This window comes from Mesocricetus auratus, unplaced genomic scaffold, assembly GCF_017639785.1.
Source record: "Mesocricetus auratus isolate SY011 unplaced genomic scaffold, BCM_Maur_2.0 Super-Scaffold_100027, whole genome shotgun sequence".
Taxonomy (NCBI): Eukaryota; Metazoa; Chordata; class Mammalia; order Rodentia; family Cricetidae; genus Mesocricetus; species Mesocricetus auratus.
In genome coordinates, this window is record NW_024429208.1 from 3,364,073 (window position 1) to 3,380,410 (window position 16,338).

At 57.7% G+C, this 16,338-nt stretch overlaps 2 protein-coding genes across 3 annotated transcripts in view; both read left to right on the forward strand.

Annotated features, from left to right (window-relative positions):
* Window positions 1-12,114, forward strand: part of Syngap1 (synaptic Ras GTPase activating protein 1) — a 30,499-nt gene extending 18,385 nt beyond the window's left edge. The window contains 9 exon segments of the mRNA XM_005084862.3: window positions 47-248; window positions 430-608; window positions 1,214-1,255; window positions 1,547-1,661; window positions 1,663-2,622; window positions 3,234-3,407; window positions 4,929-5,140; window positions 6,657-6,747; window positions 10,296-12,114. Of these exon segments, the coding sequence (XP_005084919.2) occupies window positions 47-248; window positions 430-608; window positions 1,214-1,255; window positions 1,547-1,661; window positions 1,663-2,622; window positions 3,234-3,407; window positions 4,929-5,140; window positions 6,657-6,747; window positions 10,296-10,442 (2,122 nt within the window). The 3' untranslated portion in view covers window positions 10,443-12,114.
* Window positions 12,115-12,906: 792 nt separating this feature from the next.
* On the forward strand, window positions 12,907-16,003 carry Zbtb9 (zinc finger and BTB domain containing 9). Of its 2 annotated transcripts, none has more exons than XM_005084863.4 (2): window positions 12,907-13,037; window positions 13,271-16,003. In XM_005084863.4, the coding sequence occupies exon 2, from the start codon at window positions 13,339-13,341 to the stop codon at window positions 14,731-14,733; it is 1,395 nt and encodes a 464-aa protein (XP_005084920.1). In that variant the 5' UTR covers window positions 12,907-13,037; window positions 13,271-13,338; the 3' UTR covers window positions 14,734-16,003. The 2 variants fall into 2 exon arrangements, with proteins under 2 accessions (XP_005084920.1, XP_012979756.1); XM_013124302.3 differs by having other exon boundaries at window positions 12,920-13,028.
* Window positions 16,004-16,338: the final 335 nt, after the last annotated feature.

Below are 16,338 nucleotides of genomic sequence, written 5' to 3' on the forward strand. Positions count from 1 at the left end.
GGAAGGGTCCTCCGAGTCACCAGAGCATCCTCTGTCCCCTGAGCAGGTTTACCTCAAAGGAGGACTTCCTAGGCTTCATGAATGAGTTTCTGGAGCTGGAGTGGGGCTCCATGCAGCAGTTCTTGTACGAGATATCCAACCTGGACACACTGACCAACAGCAGCAGTTTTGAGGGCTATATAGACTTGGGCCGCGAGCTCTCCACCCTTCACGCCCTGCTCTGGGAGGTGCTGCCCCAGCTCAGCAAGGTTAGCGGACGTCCCTCTGTCCTGTCCCCAGGCACTTACCTCTGCTCAGAGCTTTCCTCACGTCCTGTTCCGGAAGCGTCACCACTGCCTCCAGTGCGCCTCACCCAGCCTCCGCCTGTGCCCCCCGAGGCCCTCTCAGCACTGGGCACTTGTTCACCAGGTGACAACCTTGTCCTTCCAGGACGCCCTCCTGAAGCTGGGCCCACTGCCCCGGCTCCTCAATGACATCAGCACAGCCCTGAGGAACCCTAACATCCAAAGGCAGCCGAGCCGCCAGAGTGAACGGACTCGGCCTCAGCCCGTGGTGCTGCGAGGGCCATCAGCCGAGATGCAGGGCTACATGATGCGGGACCTCAATAGGTGAGCACCCTGCCCCCCGCTGCACTCTGGGAGCCTGGGCAGTCCTGGTGTTTCTTGCTGGGCGCTAGCTGCATCTCTCTAGGCCTCAGAAGGGAAGAAACCTGCAAGTTCTTAGGGACAGTGGTAAGGCTGCAGGCCGCGGGAGGCTGAGAGCTCATCAGAGCCAGAGAGGGAAAGGCAGAGCCCAGACACGCTGAGGCCCCTGCTCCCCGCTTAGTCGAAGCCAAAAGGGGCTGCAGCTGTAGTTTGCCCCTCTGCTGGCCCATGCTCGCCCTCTGCCGGCCCATGCTCGCCTGCGGTTCAGTCTGTGGAATCAAATTCTCAGGAGTCTCTAAGTGACCTAACACCCCCCCATCCCCAACCTCCCACCTCACCCATGAGCTCCCCGCGACCCAGCATTCAGAGAAGCAGGCAGGGCTGCCTGGCCCTGCAGCATGGCATCCAGTTGGATGGGGCGGGCTGGGCCTCAGCTCCCGTCCTTCCTCTTGTGACGACTCTGCCATCCCTCACCCATGTCTTCATCTGTGACACCACCGTCCCACCTTCCTCCCGCCGTCTCCACACCTCTCCTCCTCCTGTCTGTGCCCCTTTGCATCTCTCTCCAGCTCCATCGACCTTCAGTCCTTCATGGCTCGAGGCCTCAACAGGTGAGGGCTCTGTCCTCCCCCTCCTGGGCTGCTGCACTGGCCTTGGCCGCCTCAGCTCCTTCCTCTCCTCCTCAGTGCGCCTCATCTCCCCACCTGCCCAGACGCCTCTCTCGCTGCCCCACCCCCTTCCCAGGCCTTGTCCTTCCCGTCCCCTCCCGCCCCCCCTGCCTGCCTCTTTAGGGCCACCACCAGCCCCCAGCCCTTCCCCAGGTCCCGCTTTGAGCCGGGCCACAGGCTGAGGCGCCAGTCGCCCTGGCCTGACTTCTGCTGTGTCCTCTTCCCTTCCAACAGCTCTATGGACATGGCTCGCCTCCCCTCCCCAACCAAGGAAAAGCCACCCCCCCCACCGCCGGGTGGGGGTAAAGACCTGTTCTATGTGAGCCGGCCACCGCTGGCCAGGTCCTCCCCCGGCGTACTGCACAAGCAGCTCGGACATCACAGAGCCGGAGCAGAAGATGCTGAGTGTCAACAAGAGTGTGTCCATGCTGGACCTTCAAGGCGACGGGCCTGGGGGCCGCCTCAACAGTAGCAGTGTTTCCAACCTGGCAGCTGTCGGGGACCTGCTGCACTCAAGCCAGGCCTCGCTGACGGCAGCCTTGGGGCTGCGGCCGGCCCCTGCTGGGCGCCTCTCCCAAGGGAGCGGCTCTTCCATCGCAGCAGCTGGCATGCGCCTCAGCCAGATGGGTGTCACCACGGACGGTGTCCCTGCCCAGCAACTGCGCATTCCCCTTTCCTTCCAGAACCCTCTCTTCCATATGGCTGCTGATGGGCCGGGGCCCCCAGGGGGCCACGGAGGGGGCAGTGGTCACGGTCCACCTTCCTCCCACCACCACCACCACCACCATCACCACCATCGAGGTGGAGAGCCCCCAGGGGACACCTTTGCCCCATTCCATGGCTATAGCAAGAGCGAGGACCTCTCCTCAGGGGTCCCTAAGCCCCCCGCTGCCTCCATCCTTCACAGCCACAGCTACAGTGATGAGTTTGGACCCTCTGGTACTGATTTCACCCGTCGGCAGCTCTCACTTCAGGACAACCTTCAGCACATGCTATCCCCTCCCCAGATCACCATCGGTCCCCAGAGGCCAGCTCCCTCAGGGCCTGGGGGTGGGGGCAGTGGTGGGGGCAGTGGCGGGGGTGGTGGGGGTCAGCCGCCTCCCTTGCAGAGGGGCAAGTCTCAACAGCTGACAGTGAGTGCTGCTCAGAAACCCCGGCCGTCCAGCGGGAACCTGCTGCAGTCCCCGGAGCCGAGTTACGGTCCTGCCCGTCCACGGCAACAGAGCCTCAGCAAAGAGGGCAGCATTGGGGGCAGCGGGGGCAGCGGTGGCGGAGGGGGTGGGGGGCTCAAGCCCTCCATCACCAAGCAGGTAGGTGAGGGTAGGGGGAGGTAGGGCGGGTGAGGAGTGGGGGGGGGGAGGAAATGGGGGCAAGAAGTGGGGGTTGGAACAGTGTAGCCCAGTGTTGCAATCTTCTCAACTCTGTTGTTCATTAAACAAATATGTAGTATTTGGCCTGTATTCTCAGCATCCAGGAGGCAAGATGATTGCAAGTTTGAGGCCAGTCAGGACTAGGTAGTGATACTCTGTCTCTAAACAAACAAAAACTTGGTCAGGTGGTGGTGGCTCCCGCCCTTAACCCCAGGGAGGCAGAGGCAGGCGGATCTTCAAAACCAGCCTGGTCTACAGAGTTCCAGGACAGGCTCCAAAAACTACACAGAGAAACCCTGTCTCGAAAAACCAAAAACCAAACAAAAAAACCCTCACAAACATAAGAAGAGGGCCCCCGAGCTGCTCAGGTACCGAGGATGTCTAGATGAGTAGTTGAGACCCCTACGGCCAGCACTCAGAGCAGTCGCTTCCCTAGTGCTCAGAGGGGAGGAGGGCTCAGGCAGGGGACAGGCTGGCTCCATCTCTGTCCCCTCCCTCTGAACATGCCCTCCCTCTCCCATCTCTGCTGCCTGCCCACCTTGCCGTCTTAGCACTCGCAGACTCCGTCCACGCTGAACCCCACGATGCCCGCCTCAGAGCGAACGGTCGCCTGGGTCTCCAATATGCCCCACCTGTCAGCTGACATCGAGAGCGCGCACATCGAGCGGGAAGAGTATAAGCTCAAGGAGTACTCAAAGTCGATGGACGAGAGCCGGCTGGACAGGGTACGCTGGCCTCGCCCTCTGTGCTCTTCCTCCTCTTTCCTGACGGGGAAGGCCCTGAGTCCTTCCGGGAAAACGCCCGCGCTCAGATAGCTGGGTAAAAGGAGATAGACAGACCTCTTTTCCAGTCTGTTAGGGCCGTATGCATCAGTCTGTTTAGACCTGACCCGGCTCTCTCTGTGAGTTAGTTAAGGCCGTATGCATCAGTCTGTTTAGACCTGACCCGGCTCTCTCTGTGAGTTAGTTAAGGCCGTATGCATCAGTCTGTTTAGACCTGACCCGGCTCTCTTTGTGAGTTCTGTAGATCGGAGAGAACTGTTCTACTTAGGCTATAAGAAAGAGAATGGCTTCAGGGTTAGGGCATGTGCGAAGAACACTACCCAAACTAGACTTTGTAGCACAGGCCTGTGAACTGTTTCACAAGGCTAAAGCAGGAAATACCAAGTTCAAGGCCAGCCTGGGCAACTTAATGATACCCCGTTTCAAAATAAAAAGTAAAAAGAAAGCTATGGGCTATAGTTTGTGGTAGAACGTTTGCCTAGAATGTATGAGGCCCTGAGTATCAGCAAGTTTTACTAGAGAGTAAAGCATTCATGCCCAAGGCGATCGTAAGCCGTGGATTCCCCTCCTGTCTGTCTAGAATGCTTAGGTATGGACCTTCACAGGATGGTCAAAGCTCCTCAGACTGCACGTCTTGTCCATGCTTCAGATGAGGAATCCTTGTTGAAGAAGGCTCCAGCCTAGCGCTAGACACCAGAGCTCTCAGGAGTGAAAATAAGCTGGGAGCATATACTGCCCGTGGCTGGTGGCCACCTATATGACCTGTGTATATTGTTGCAATTCAAGAACTAAAATCTTAAGAGTTATTCAGCTTTCAAAGAGCTCTGTGGAAGCTGGGGGTAGAGCTCAGTTGTAAGGCTTCTGGCTTGATCCCTAGCACTGAGAAAAAGTAAAACATAAAAGAATTACATTGTCACATGTAATTAAATCAACCAACAGGGAAATGAAATGACTGATCTGAGCTCTTCTGACCCTGGAATCCCAGACTCATATTAATAGTCATGTTCTCAGTCTGGGGTCCCCTTGATCTCCTGTCTGTAGGATAGGCCTAAGGAAGGAGTCACATGTGAGACAGCAGCTGTCTCTCCCTCACCCAGTGTCATCCCCCATCGTGTGCTCAAGCCTGGTTGGGAACTACGGTCCCTTTGTCCTCAGTGTCGAGATAATGCTTCTCAAGGAGTGTCTAGCAGTCCTGCCTGGGTGCCCTAGGGGGCTCTATATTCCCCGTGCATGTGTGAGGGGTGCACACTTCTAAGATGTGGGACTCTGACCTTGCTCCGTCTTGAGGAAGCCTCGGTATCACATCAGGGCTTAAGAGCAGATCAAGTGTGTTCAACAGGCAGAGAAAGCACTGGGTGCCCCTTGTGTCACGCCGTGACGGAACAGGCGGGGATGGGAACAGGCGGGTGAAGCCAGGGCAGGGCGCCCCTCACAGTGCGGGGTCATGTTGTGCCCGGCGGGCAGGTGAAGGAGTACGAGGAGGAGATTCACTCACTGAAGGAGAGGCTACACATGTCCAACCGGAAGCTGGAGGAATATGAGCGGAGGCTGCTGTCTCAGGAAGAGCAGACCAGCAAGATCCTGATGCAGTACCAGGCCCGCCTGGAGCAGAGCGAGAAGCGCCTGAGGCAGCAGCAGGCCGAGAAGGACTCCCAGATCAAGAGCATCATTGGCAGGTGAGGGGCGGCCCGGGGAGGGGTCGGAAGGGCTGAGGCTGGAGGGAGGGAGAGGGGACCCGTTACCAAGCCCCAGCACTGCTTACACACCAGCTTGTGAAGCCCCAGGGAGTACACCAGCTACTGTCTGCCGTCAGTGTCTGGACTCAGCGTAGGCCTAGCCTCCCTGTCAGTTTCTCTTAATCCCGCTTGTGAGCTCACCACAAAGCTAAGCAGCGCTCCCTAGTCACGGGAGTCCCTAACCTCCCTCGTCCCTGGGCAGAGTTCCTTCTCCAGCCCTGGGAAGGGGTTCCATGAGAAATGGGCTTTTAGCTTGTCACTGCTCCCAAGCAACTGCCTCAACAAGGGCCAGCACAGCCAGCCCTGCTCTCATCTGCCGAGAACGCTGTTTCTGAGTGAGATCTAATTGGAAGAAAATAGTTTCTCCACTCAAGACATTTGAAGCCACTGCTCGGGCTGATATCTTAGGAGATAGGACACTGAGGAGCAGAGTTTAATTACGATGGCCTGGGGCACAGGGTCAGATCAACTGCCACACAGAGCCTGGGGGGTACCTGGGTGACAGGGGCCTTTGAGACAGAAATCTACCTGGGCATAGTTGTGCACACTTTTAATCCCTGTTCTCAGATAGATCTCATGAGTGTGAGATCAACCTGGTCTACACAGAGAGGTCTAGGACAGCCAGGGCTACATAGAGGCAGAGGCAGAAGTATAACCTCGGCTACACAGTGTGCTCTAGGCTTGCTTGGCTACAGTGTGAGACTATGTCTGAAAAAAAAAAATAGAAGAAGTTAAAGTAACTTTTATGGGTTGGAGAAATGACTCAATTGGTTAAGAGGAAATACAGCTCTTCCAGAGGATCTGAGTTCAATTCCTAGCACCCACATCAGGTGGCTCATAACTGCCTATAACGCCAGCTCCAGGCACCTGCATTCTTACGCACACACCCACACACAGGTGCATATAGTTAAAAATAATAGAAATAGGTTGGGCAGTGGTGGCGCACGCCTTTAATCCCAACACAGAAGGTAGATCTCTGTGAGTTCGAGACCAGCCTGGTCTACAGTAAGTTCCAGGATAGCCAGGGATACACAGAAAAACCCTGTCTTGTAAAACCAAAAAAATATAATAATAATAATAACAATAGCAACAATAACAGTAAGCTGCGTGTGGTGGCAGATGCCTTTAATTCTATCACTGGTGAGGCAGAAGCAGGCAGATCTCTAAGGTCAGCCTTAGCTACACAGTGAGGCTGCCCCCCCAGGAAAAAATGAATAAGTGCAAACAAGTCTTTAAAAGTCCCTCAGAAGGCATGACAGGCATGAGGACCCCTGGGAGGAAGGGGGAAGCAGGACCCCTGGGTGACAAAACATCTATTGCATCAAGAGCAGTTCTGCAAGGAGGGAAAATGCAAGGCTTTTCCAGAGCTGCAAGGGTCCCCACCCAGGTCAAGAGTACGACAGGTGGGCTCCGAGCCCGTGCCCGCCACTAACCCCACTGAAGCCCGTCCCTTCAGGCTGATGCTGGTGGAGGAGGAGCTGCGTCGGGACCACCCCGCCATGGCTGAGCCGCTGCCTGAACCCAAGAAGAGGCTGCTCGACGCTCAGGTGGAAATTACAATGTCATTTATCTTCTCCGTGTCCCATCCCCATCCATCCCACTGTCTGTGTGTGCTGTCACCGCGCCGGCCACCCTGGCCCCGCCACCATCTGTCTCCCATGGTCCTGTTTGTCTACCGGCTGCTTCCCTTTTGCAGCCTGCAGTGACCCATCTGCATCCCGTTGTCTGCCTCTGTGGCTCCTGTGCCTTCCTGTCCCGCCTCCCGCCTCCCGCCTGCATCTCAGGACCTTCCACGAGAGCCTCAGCCTCTGCGCTCCGTCCCCAGGGCCCTTGAACTTGAACCTCTCGCTAGGCCCAGTCCTGTCTGCTGCTCAGCTCTTCCCGAGCCAGGAAGGCTGACGTTTCTCCTGAACAGGACGGAGCATAGATAATCAGAGCTGGTGCTTCTTTAGCTCTGGGTCCCCTAGAGACTCAAGGTTCTCTTGACTCCCCCTTGTGACTCTGGTTGGCCCTACAAAGCTTCTTGTCCCTGACTCTTCAGAGCCTAAGGCCTCTCCCTTCCCATAGTTCAAATTCAGCTTGCCTTTGAGCTCTGGTGTTCGCTGAACCTACTGTCTAGCTCCGTCACCACCCTCTCTCCTCACGGGCCAGCTGCCAGGCCCCTGCTCTTCCCTCCTCATACTCCTCCTCCCTCTGCTCTGACCACCAGGACGCCCTGCCCCAGCCACCAAGCCTCCTGACCCCATGACCCCACTCTCTCCCCCTGCAGCTCCTCATCAGGTAATTCTCCTGGTTCCGCTTTGACCACGGGCGGAGGACACTGGGGGAGGTGACTCCGGACCACTGCAGGTTGGTGGTGAAGCCCACCCCTTCCAGCTCTCGGCAGCCTCTCCCCTCACTGCTGCCCAGCACACCCCCTGACACCTCCTGCACAGACAGGCCCCTGCCCCAGGTACAGCCAGAGCACACCTGCGGACAGCCACACCCTGTGACGCCTTAGCAGTGCCAAACTGGGCCCTTACAAAGACCAAGCACATTTACAGTTTCCCGGCTCTCTCCAAGCTGGCCCGGCCAGCCACCCCGACACCACCTCCCTTTCCTCTGCCTATCCAGTGTCTGTCTGTCACCCCCCATTTCACCAGAGCGTCCTGGGGATGTCGGTGTGGGTGTAATAGGGTGGAGGGGTATTGGGCAGGGGCCGGGCTAGGGGACTGTGCTGACTCCAGCAGGTAGGTGGGTTCCCCTCTTCCTTTCCCAGTTCTTACCCCCTGCTCTCTCCCCCTTTGGCCTTTCTGCCCTGCACTTGTGAGGCAGGAGAGGTCTGAGGCTTCCTTAGTTACTACTGGGTGGACGTTGGAAGTGGGCAGTTAATTCAGGGTAATGCTAAGGGACTCTGGAAAGATGCTCTTGAGATGTGCTGACAAGTGAACAGTGGGCGGCCTATGACAGGCGGGGGTCTTGGACAGATGTCAGGCTGGACCTTTCCATGTGGCCTGTGGCTTAGAAGTGAGGAGAAACAGCTCCTTCCCAGACTGTATTCACGGGCTCAGTAGCCATCTCTAGTCCCAGGCAGGGACACTAGAACAGCGTGTTAAAGAACCTCTCTTATCAGACAGAGCTCAAGCTCCTGTGTTGCTAATGCCACGCATTTACCCTCCCCTGCCACCCAGTAGCCTTTGGGACACCTAATCCCGAGACACACATCTATGGGCTCCAGTAGCCTTTGGGACACCTAATCCCGAGACACACATCTATGGGCTCCAGTAGCCTTTGGGACATATAATCCCGAGACTCACGTCTATGGGGCTGATCTGTGGTGGGCAGTGGCTCCTCACACTGTAATTTTAACTCTGCCCGCCCTGCCTCTCTGTCAGAGTAGTTAGTGATCTGTAAACAAATGCAGAAAGACACCAGGGAACTTCGCCATTTAAAGGACTCCAGCAGTGAATTCTTTTGTAAAATGAATAACGGCACCCTAATTTACCCAGTTTCTAAATTTGGGTCCATGAGGGCGTAGGGGGCATGTCCATATGTCGTCATGAGCAGACAAGCAGAGTGGAGGCGATCTGAGGGCTCCTTCCCCTGTTCTCTCGCTGCAAGTACTTAGGGATCCTACTACGTATAACCTCCCGTCCCCCCGACTGGCTGGGAGATACCCAGAGAGCCAAGAGGGCAGCTTTGACTAAGGCTATATTTTGGGTTGCCTTGTAACAGGTGAGTCTTTGGTTCTGGTATGGAGGGGAAGCTGACCTTGGAAACCTTTGTGTCCTTTGGAGACAGGGTCAGATACAGGTAGCTACATGCTGCCCTACCTAGTCTTGTGGCCCAGACAGCCAGACAGTAGTTTGTATATTTGTTCCAAACCATTTGTAGGCGTTGGTCCTACTGCAGCCCAGCTAGTAAAAATAAAAAGTAGTTTTGGGCTACTAAGTAAGCCACGTAAGTGTCGAGAAATGTGGGGACTCAGGTGGTCTTCTCTCCCTGCAGAGGCACAGAAGGTTGGGCTGAGGGTGGGAACTAGGAAGTTGGTTCCAGAGCCATAGAAGGTTCAGAAAGTAGGTTCAGGAGTGGCACAGGGTCTGCTGCTCAAGCCGGAAGCCTGGGGAGGGAGATGCTGAAAAGGAAGTGGGGGCGGGGGAGGAATGGGCACAGTGTCTGCAAACCAGTGGTTCTCAACCTGTGGGTAGTGACCCCTGTGCAAGGGGCCACATATCAGATACTTATGATTCACAACGGTAGCAAAATTGTTAGGAAGTAGCAATGGGAATAGTTTTACAGTTGTGGGCCATCACAACATGAGGAATTGTGTTAAAGGGTCGCAGTGTTAGGAAGGTTGAGAACCACCCGTCCAAACCTTTCAGTCACTCCCACCCAGCAAGACAGGAACCTTCCTACAAGAAGTCCCTCCACATCACTTCCTGGATCCCCTTCCTGATTCCAGTACAGTTGCACCTCTCTAATGTGGGATGCTACATTTGAGAGGTCCACTCTGAGTAACTGACAAAACCGAATGACAGTGTCTAGTTAGTGAAATGCCTGTCTTCAAAACACAGTAAGTAGAACTCTAAACTAGGCTTCCAGAGGCCCTCAGGGAGCTTAGCTTGCGGGTGCAGACACATTCCCACGGGTTTCTTAGCACACCCTTTCTTCACAGATAATGGAAAACTCAAGCCCTGGTTCTGTTCAAATTATGAACAAAACTTCCAGATCTGTAGGGGTTCGGATTAATGAGGTTCTCCTGTACTGCCTCCCCCTGGTTCCTCAGCGCCAAGTTTGCCTGGGGTGGAGGGTGCTGGGAGGGGGCTCCATGGAGAGGGGCTGGGGGCAGGTACACAGTTCCGGAAGTGGGAGTTCTGTCAGAGGGAAGGTGAGAGCTAGTTGCTTTTGAGCTGGTTTTCTGGTGTGAGTTCTCTCGCTGATCCCCCAGAACCCCTGGAGGTGAGGGACAACACAGGAGAAACAGGAGCGGGGTAGGCGTGGCGGTGGGGTGGGGTGGGGTGGGCTGGCTGCGGGGGCGAGCACGGCTTGGGGCTGGCATCCTTGCCCCCGCGAAGCGTCTCAATAAGTCCGCGCTCTCCTCTTTGGTGTCTTGCAGGAGAGGCAGCTTCCCCCCTTGGGTCCAACAAACCCGCGTGTGACGCTGGCCCCACCTTGGAACGGCCTGGCCCCCCCAGCCCCCCCGCCCCCACCCCGGCTGCAGATCACAGAGAACGGCGAGTTCCGAAACACCGCAGACCACTAGCCCACCCAGCATCACAGACCTCCTTCCTTGTGCACCCCACCCCGGAACATCACCAACCACCAGGACTGGACGTCACCCACCGAGGGACAGCGGGATTGCCTCCCTTACCGCCTCCTTGAGGCGCCCATCTGCCACCTCCACCGCACCATTTCCGGGGGGGGGGAGAGTGGGACCCTTAGCTGCCCTCTTTCGCCCCCCCGGACGCCACCTACCCCACAGCCCCTTCACTCCGGGGTGCTATCCCCACCCTCTGCCTCATAGTTCCCCTGAGCACTGGGGGACAGACTCTCACCCCCACACTGGGGGTGCGGCACCTCCAAACTTTCAACTTCAGGGTGATTTTTTAGCAGTAACCAGAGCTGACAATCTTAACTCCCCTCCACCATCCCATTTTGGCCTCCCCTGTCCCCCTTGTTACGGGGAGGGGACCCCGGGTGAGGGGGCCCTATTACCCCTTGATTTCTCAGGAGCAGAGTCTGGGGGCGCTCGGCACGCACAAACTCCTTCTCCTCTTTCCACTCCAGCATTTACTCTCCCCACCCAGAACCCAGATGGGGTGGAGGGGGCCACCGGGGCAGGGAGGGGGCGGCAAGGGGGGAATGGGAGTTGCCTCCCCTTCTTCCCACACCTGATCTGCTCTCGGCTGGTCCCAGAGCGGGGTGAGGGGGCTCACGCCCCCCCCTCCCCCAGTGTGTTGGGTGGGGTGGGACTGAGGTTTGGATGGGGTTGGGGTCTGGGAGGCCATGTGTAGTGGGCTGTACAGGACAGACAGCTGGTCTGCCCTACCCTGCCGCACAGCCAGCCCCTGCCCCTTCTCTGTCTCTACTCCCGTGGGGAGGGGGGAAACTTACTCTAGGAAAAGCCATGTCTCTCTCCCCCAGGGTGGGGGGACCTGTGTTGGAGGATAGGTGTTTGGAGGCCCCCTTCCATGACTCTGTCCCCTGGGGGAGGTAGGGCAGGGCTGGGCTTCCCTCCCCCCTCACCCAGCCTCCCTCCCTCCCGCCAGCTCCACGATTTTTCGGTGTTTCTCTGTACATAGCTCTCTGGCGGGATAGGGGAGGTAGGATGGATGGGGTTTGGGGTGGGTAGTCCATGGAAGGGGAGCATTCCCTCCTGGGTACCCCCTCTTCTCTGACTGCTGCCCCTACCCAGCCTCGTCTCCTCACCCCTTCTTGCGTTTGGTATTGAGAATTCCTCCCAGACTCCAGACTCGATGACCTTTTGTATGGACAGCTCTCCTTCAACCGCATCCCTCCACACATCCACCCAGCCGGGGCCAAATTTATACTTCTATAAATGTTGTAAATATGTGAAATTTTATCCCGCGCCCTCTCCCCCGCTTACCCCACTTCAGGCCCTACCCTCGTACCTCCTTCCTCCTCTTTGGCTGTTGTAATTATCTGGGGTTTGTACTGTACATAACCGGGGTGGGGGCTGGGAGGCGACCCCTCTGTACAGAGCTTCCTGGCTCCCTAACCCCGCCCCCACTTCTCTCCCCACCCACCACCTTAAGAGTAGGGAGTCGCTCTTCTTACTCACTTTTGTTTGTTTACTCGTTCTCCTTACCGCTCCACTCCCAGCCCCGTCGCCCCCCCCCCCCTCCCATTTCCTTTTTTTCTGGAGTGTGTGGTGAAACAAAACTCATGTTTAATAAACCGAGATTGTTCTTTTATCGCTGGGCTGACTTTTATTTATTTAGGTTTGGTTTTTCGAGACAGGGTTTCTCTGTATTGTTTTGGAGGCTGTCCTGGAACTTGCTCGGTAGACCAGGCTGGCCTCGAACTCACAGAGATCCTCCTGCCTCTGCCTCCCGAGTGCTGGGATTAAAGGCGTGCGCCACCAACGCCCGGCACTGGGCTGACTTTTTTAGTCTGGAGTCCCTGGAATCACCTGAAGGAGTGACAGGAACTACTCGGGAGAAAGCTGTCAGCCTGCAAGCAGTACTTACGCCGCCATGAATGAGAATAATATAAGCCGCGGCGTCTTCCCGGCCAAACGCCCACTCCCGCTCTCCACCCGCCGCAGCACCCAACCCCGAAGGCGCCGAGGCTGCGAATGGGCCCGGGCGGACCGTCCGTCTCCGCAAACCTCTCCGGATACAGGTTCCATCGAGAGGACGCCCCTCAGCGGGATGCAGCAGAGTCGCGGTCCTCAGCGAGGGTATGACTTCCGGTCCCGCGTGCACGCTGAGGACAGCAGCACCTGCCTCGCGCGGCGGGAGGAAGATCCACACCGCGCTGCCGAGCCCGCCGAGCCCCTCACGGCGACCCGCGGCTCCGCGGCCCGGTCCTGGATCTCCGCCGCTGCCCGGACGAGGCTCGGCGGCGCTCGGGCAGCCCGCCGGCTCCCAGCCCCGCCCCTCTGCCCGCACAGCCAATAAGAAGGGGGCTTGTAGGCTGCCGTCCTTCCATTGGCTGCAGGCCCGGCCCCGCCCCGCGCGCCTGGCAGCCGCGGCGTCCGGCGGAGCGGCGGTCGCTTCCGGCCGACCAGGCGCCGTGGAGGCCGAGGAGCTGCGAGGCGGTCTCGCGTGCGGCGGGGGCGTGCCGGCGGGAAGGCGCGTGGCGGGAGCTGGCGGAGCCGGCCCGTGTGAGCACGGTGAGGCGGGGCGGACGGCAGCGGAGGGCGGCCCGAGCCGGCGAGGTGGGGCGCAGTCCCCCCTCCCCTCCCGGCTCCCGCAGGGCCTGCAAGTAAACACCCTGGTCGGTGTTTTGTCGGTTTTCTGGGTGGGCGGAACTAATGCGCAGGAACCGTCACCGGGGGCTCGGCAGGTGTCGGTGGGGGGGCCTCCTCTCCCGGACCTGGGTGACCCCGGTCTCTTTCCTCCGCAGCCTTCGTTCCGCATAGAGTCTGTCCCTTCTGACCCCGACTCCCCGGGATCTCTCTTCCCGAGGTGGCCATGGATGCTTCGACTCTGCCTCCCACACCCCCTTCTCCGAGGTGCAACCCAGCCCCTCGGACCATCCACATTGAGTTCCCTCACCATAGCTCCTCGCTGCTGGAGTCCCTGAACCGCCACAGGCTGGAGGGCAAGTTCTGCGATGTGTCCCTGCTGGTTCAGGGCAGGGAACTTAGGGCCCACAAAGCCGTGTTGGCGGCTGCCTCGCCTTACTTCCACGACAAGCTGCTTTTGGGCGATGCGCCCCGACTCACTCTGCCGAGTGTCATCGAGGCCGATGCCTTCGAGGGACTGCTTCAGCTCATTTACTCGGGCCGCCTGCGCCTGCCCCTGGATGCTCTCCCTGCCCATCTCCTGGTAGCCAGTGGCCTGCAGATGTGGCAGGTGGTAAATCAGTGCTCAGAGATCCTTCGAGAACTAGAGACATCAGGCGGTGGGATTTCGGCTGGTGGGGGAGCCTCCTACCACACAGTTCTTTCCACGACGTCGCCCGGGGGCTGGTGCATCCGGTCCTCGCCTTTCCAGAACCCAGCGCCGTCCTCTGCTCCCGCAGAGAGCTCTGCGCCTGCTGAGGCCCCCGTTGGAGGGGAGGGGGGCGAAGTCGAAGGGGTGTTACAGATCCAGGTGAAGGAGGAGGAGGACGAGCAGGGGTTGGCAGCCCCAGTCTTGCAGACGCCTCAGCCTCAGAGACTGCCCGGGGGCTTTTCCCAAGCTTGTGTCACCCAGCCCCAGCCTACATCTGCGCTTCCCAGCCAGCCTCCCGAGGACGAGAGTTCAGCCCTGGAGCCCCCTGCCCCTCCTGTGCGAGCGTCCCAAGGCTTATATGTCAGTCAGGAACCCCCTGAGTCTAAGGAGGAGACTTCGGGAAGTAGGCCTGGGTCTGGAGGAACAAAGGAGAAGACCAGAGCACTTTCTGAAGGGGACTCTGAGGGAAATGGGGAACTGAGATACTTGCTGTCCTCGGGAGGAGGGGAGACATCTGGGCCAGGAGATCCGTCCTGGAAGCCCGTGGACCTTCACGGGAACGAGATCCTGTCGGGGGGTGGGGGCCCTGGAGGATCCGGGCAGGCTGTGCACGGGCCTGTGAAGCTGGGAGGGACGCCCCCTGCCGACGGGAAATGCTTCGGCTGCCTGTGTGGGAAACGGTTTGCAGTGAAGCCCAAGCGAGACCGGCACATCATGCTGACCTTCAGCCTCCGCCCTTTCGGGTGCGGTGTCTGTAACAAACGCTTCAAGCTGAAGCACCATCTGACGGAGCACATGAAGACCCACGCCAGAGCTCTGCACGCGTGCCCCCACTGCGGCCGTCGGTTCCGTGTTCACGCCTTTTACCTTCGCCACCGGGACTTGTGCAAGGGCCAGGGCTGGGCCACTGCCCACTGGACTTACAAGTGACTGGGGACGCCCTGTGCTGGCTTCTAGGATAAGACACAGCTGCCGCTGCTGTGGACTCTCACCCTTGACCACCTCAGTCCCGGAGCGTGCAGTCTCCCGAGAGACCACATATGTTATGAGCCCCTCCTCTCGGCTGTGGGCCTCACTCACCCTGCTGTGCTGGGAAGTTCAGGGTTCTCAGTTCACACTTTTGAGCGCTTAGCCTAACTGGTCCTCTTTGTGTTGGTAGCCAGGGAGGAGACCATTGGCTTCAGGTGAGGTCATTGAGAGAAGAGTTGGAACAAAATGACCTAGGAACTTTTGCTTCCCCCTCACCAAGAGGTAAAGGAGCTGGCTGGTCTCCCACCAGGAGCGCGTGTGATTCAGAGATCAAGCAATTGCCAGACCGAACTCTCCCACACTCACAGCGGTGTCTTGTTTCTGCACATCGTTTTTGCTGTGTCTTTCTAGAAGCTTTTTAGATTATACTTTGCCTTCTCACCAGTACACACCTTCCAAAATGTCCTTTCAAAAATGTACTTGAGCCAGGCAGTGGTGGTGGCGCACGCCTTCAATCCCAGCACTCAGGAGGCAGAGGCAGGTGGATCTCTGTGAGTTCGAGGCCAGCCTGGTCTACAGAGTGAGTTCCAGGACAGCCTCCAAAGCCACAGAGAAACCCTACTCGAAAAATCAAAAAAAAAAATGTTTGAGCATGCAACAAGTGTGGTTGCTCACACATTTAATCCCAACACTTGGGAGGCAGAGGTAGGCGGATGTCTGTGAGCTCCAGACCAACCTGGGTAGCTTAGTTATCCAGGATAACAAGTTTCAGGCCAGTCAGGGCTGCGGTGAGACCTGGTCTTTTTAAAAAAGTTCTTGAGCACTTTAACATATCGAGCATTTCATATGTAATTCCCAAACCCTAAGAGGACATTCCCTCAACAGCCTTTGCTCTTGTGTGCCGTGGACTACCACTGACAACTTGCTTATGATCCCAGTGACAGATGTGACCAGTGACCTCAGGAGAGGGCAGCTGACCTAAAACGCTCTCAGGGCAGCGCCATGGCTCTCGGAACAACCTGCCCTGATCAGGAGGACTCAGGGTCGAGACGGCACATGGCGGATTCTGCAGAATAACTGTACAGTGGGGCCATCCTGCCTCCTTTTCCATCCCGCCCACACGGGGTAGAAGCAGCTCCTTTGTAGAGGTGGAGGGTAGATGATAGGATGGAGGGGAGGAGATTTAAAGTTACTTATTTCATTACTTAATAAACTCTTCCCTGAAATCAAAGCTGGCAGTAGACTGGACTGAGTCATTTACACGAGACCTGTGAGAGTGGGGCCTCCGGCGACTCGTGTGTTCCTTTGCAGCGGTGACATGGACGGAAGCATGGGGTGCTTCCACAGATACATTCAGAGTGCTGGACTGGCCGCCCCGCCGCTGAGCAACCTCAGGTGAGTCATGTGATGTTTCAGCGTCCAGGCTGCTACTGCTTGGTTCTCAGTCTCGGTTTGTTTGAGCCCTCATCTTACTGTCTAGTGCAGACGGCCTCAGACTCTCCATCCTCCTTCCCCAGCCTGTGAATACTAGGACTACACGTACTTACCGCCATGCCTGGCTTATGC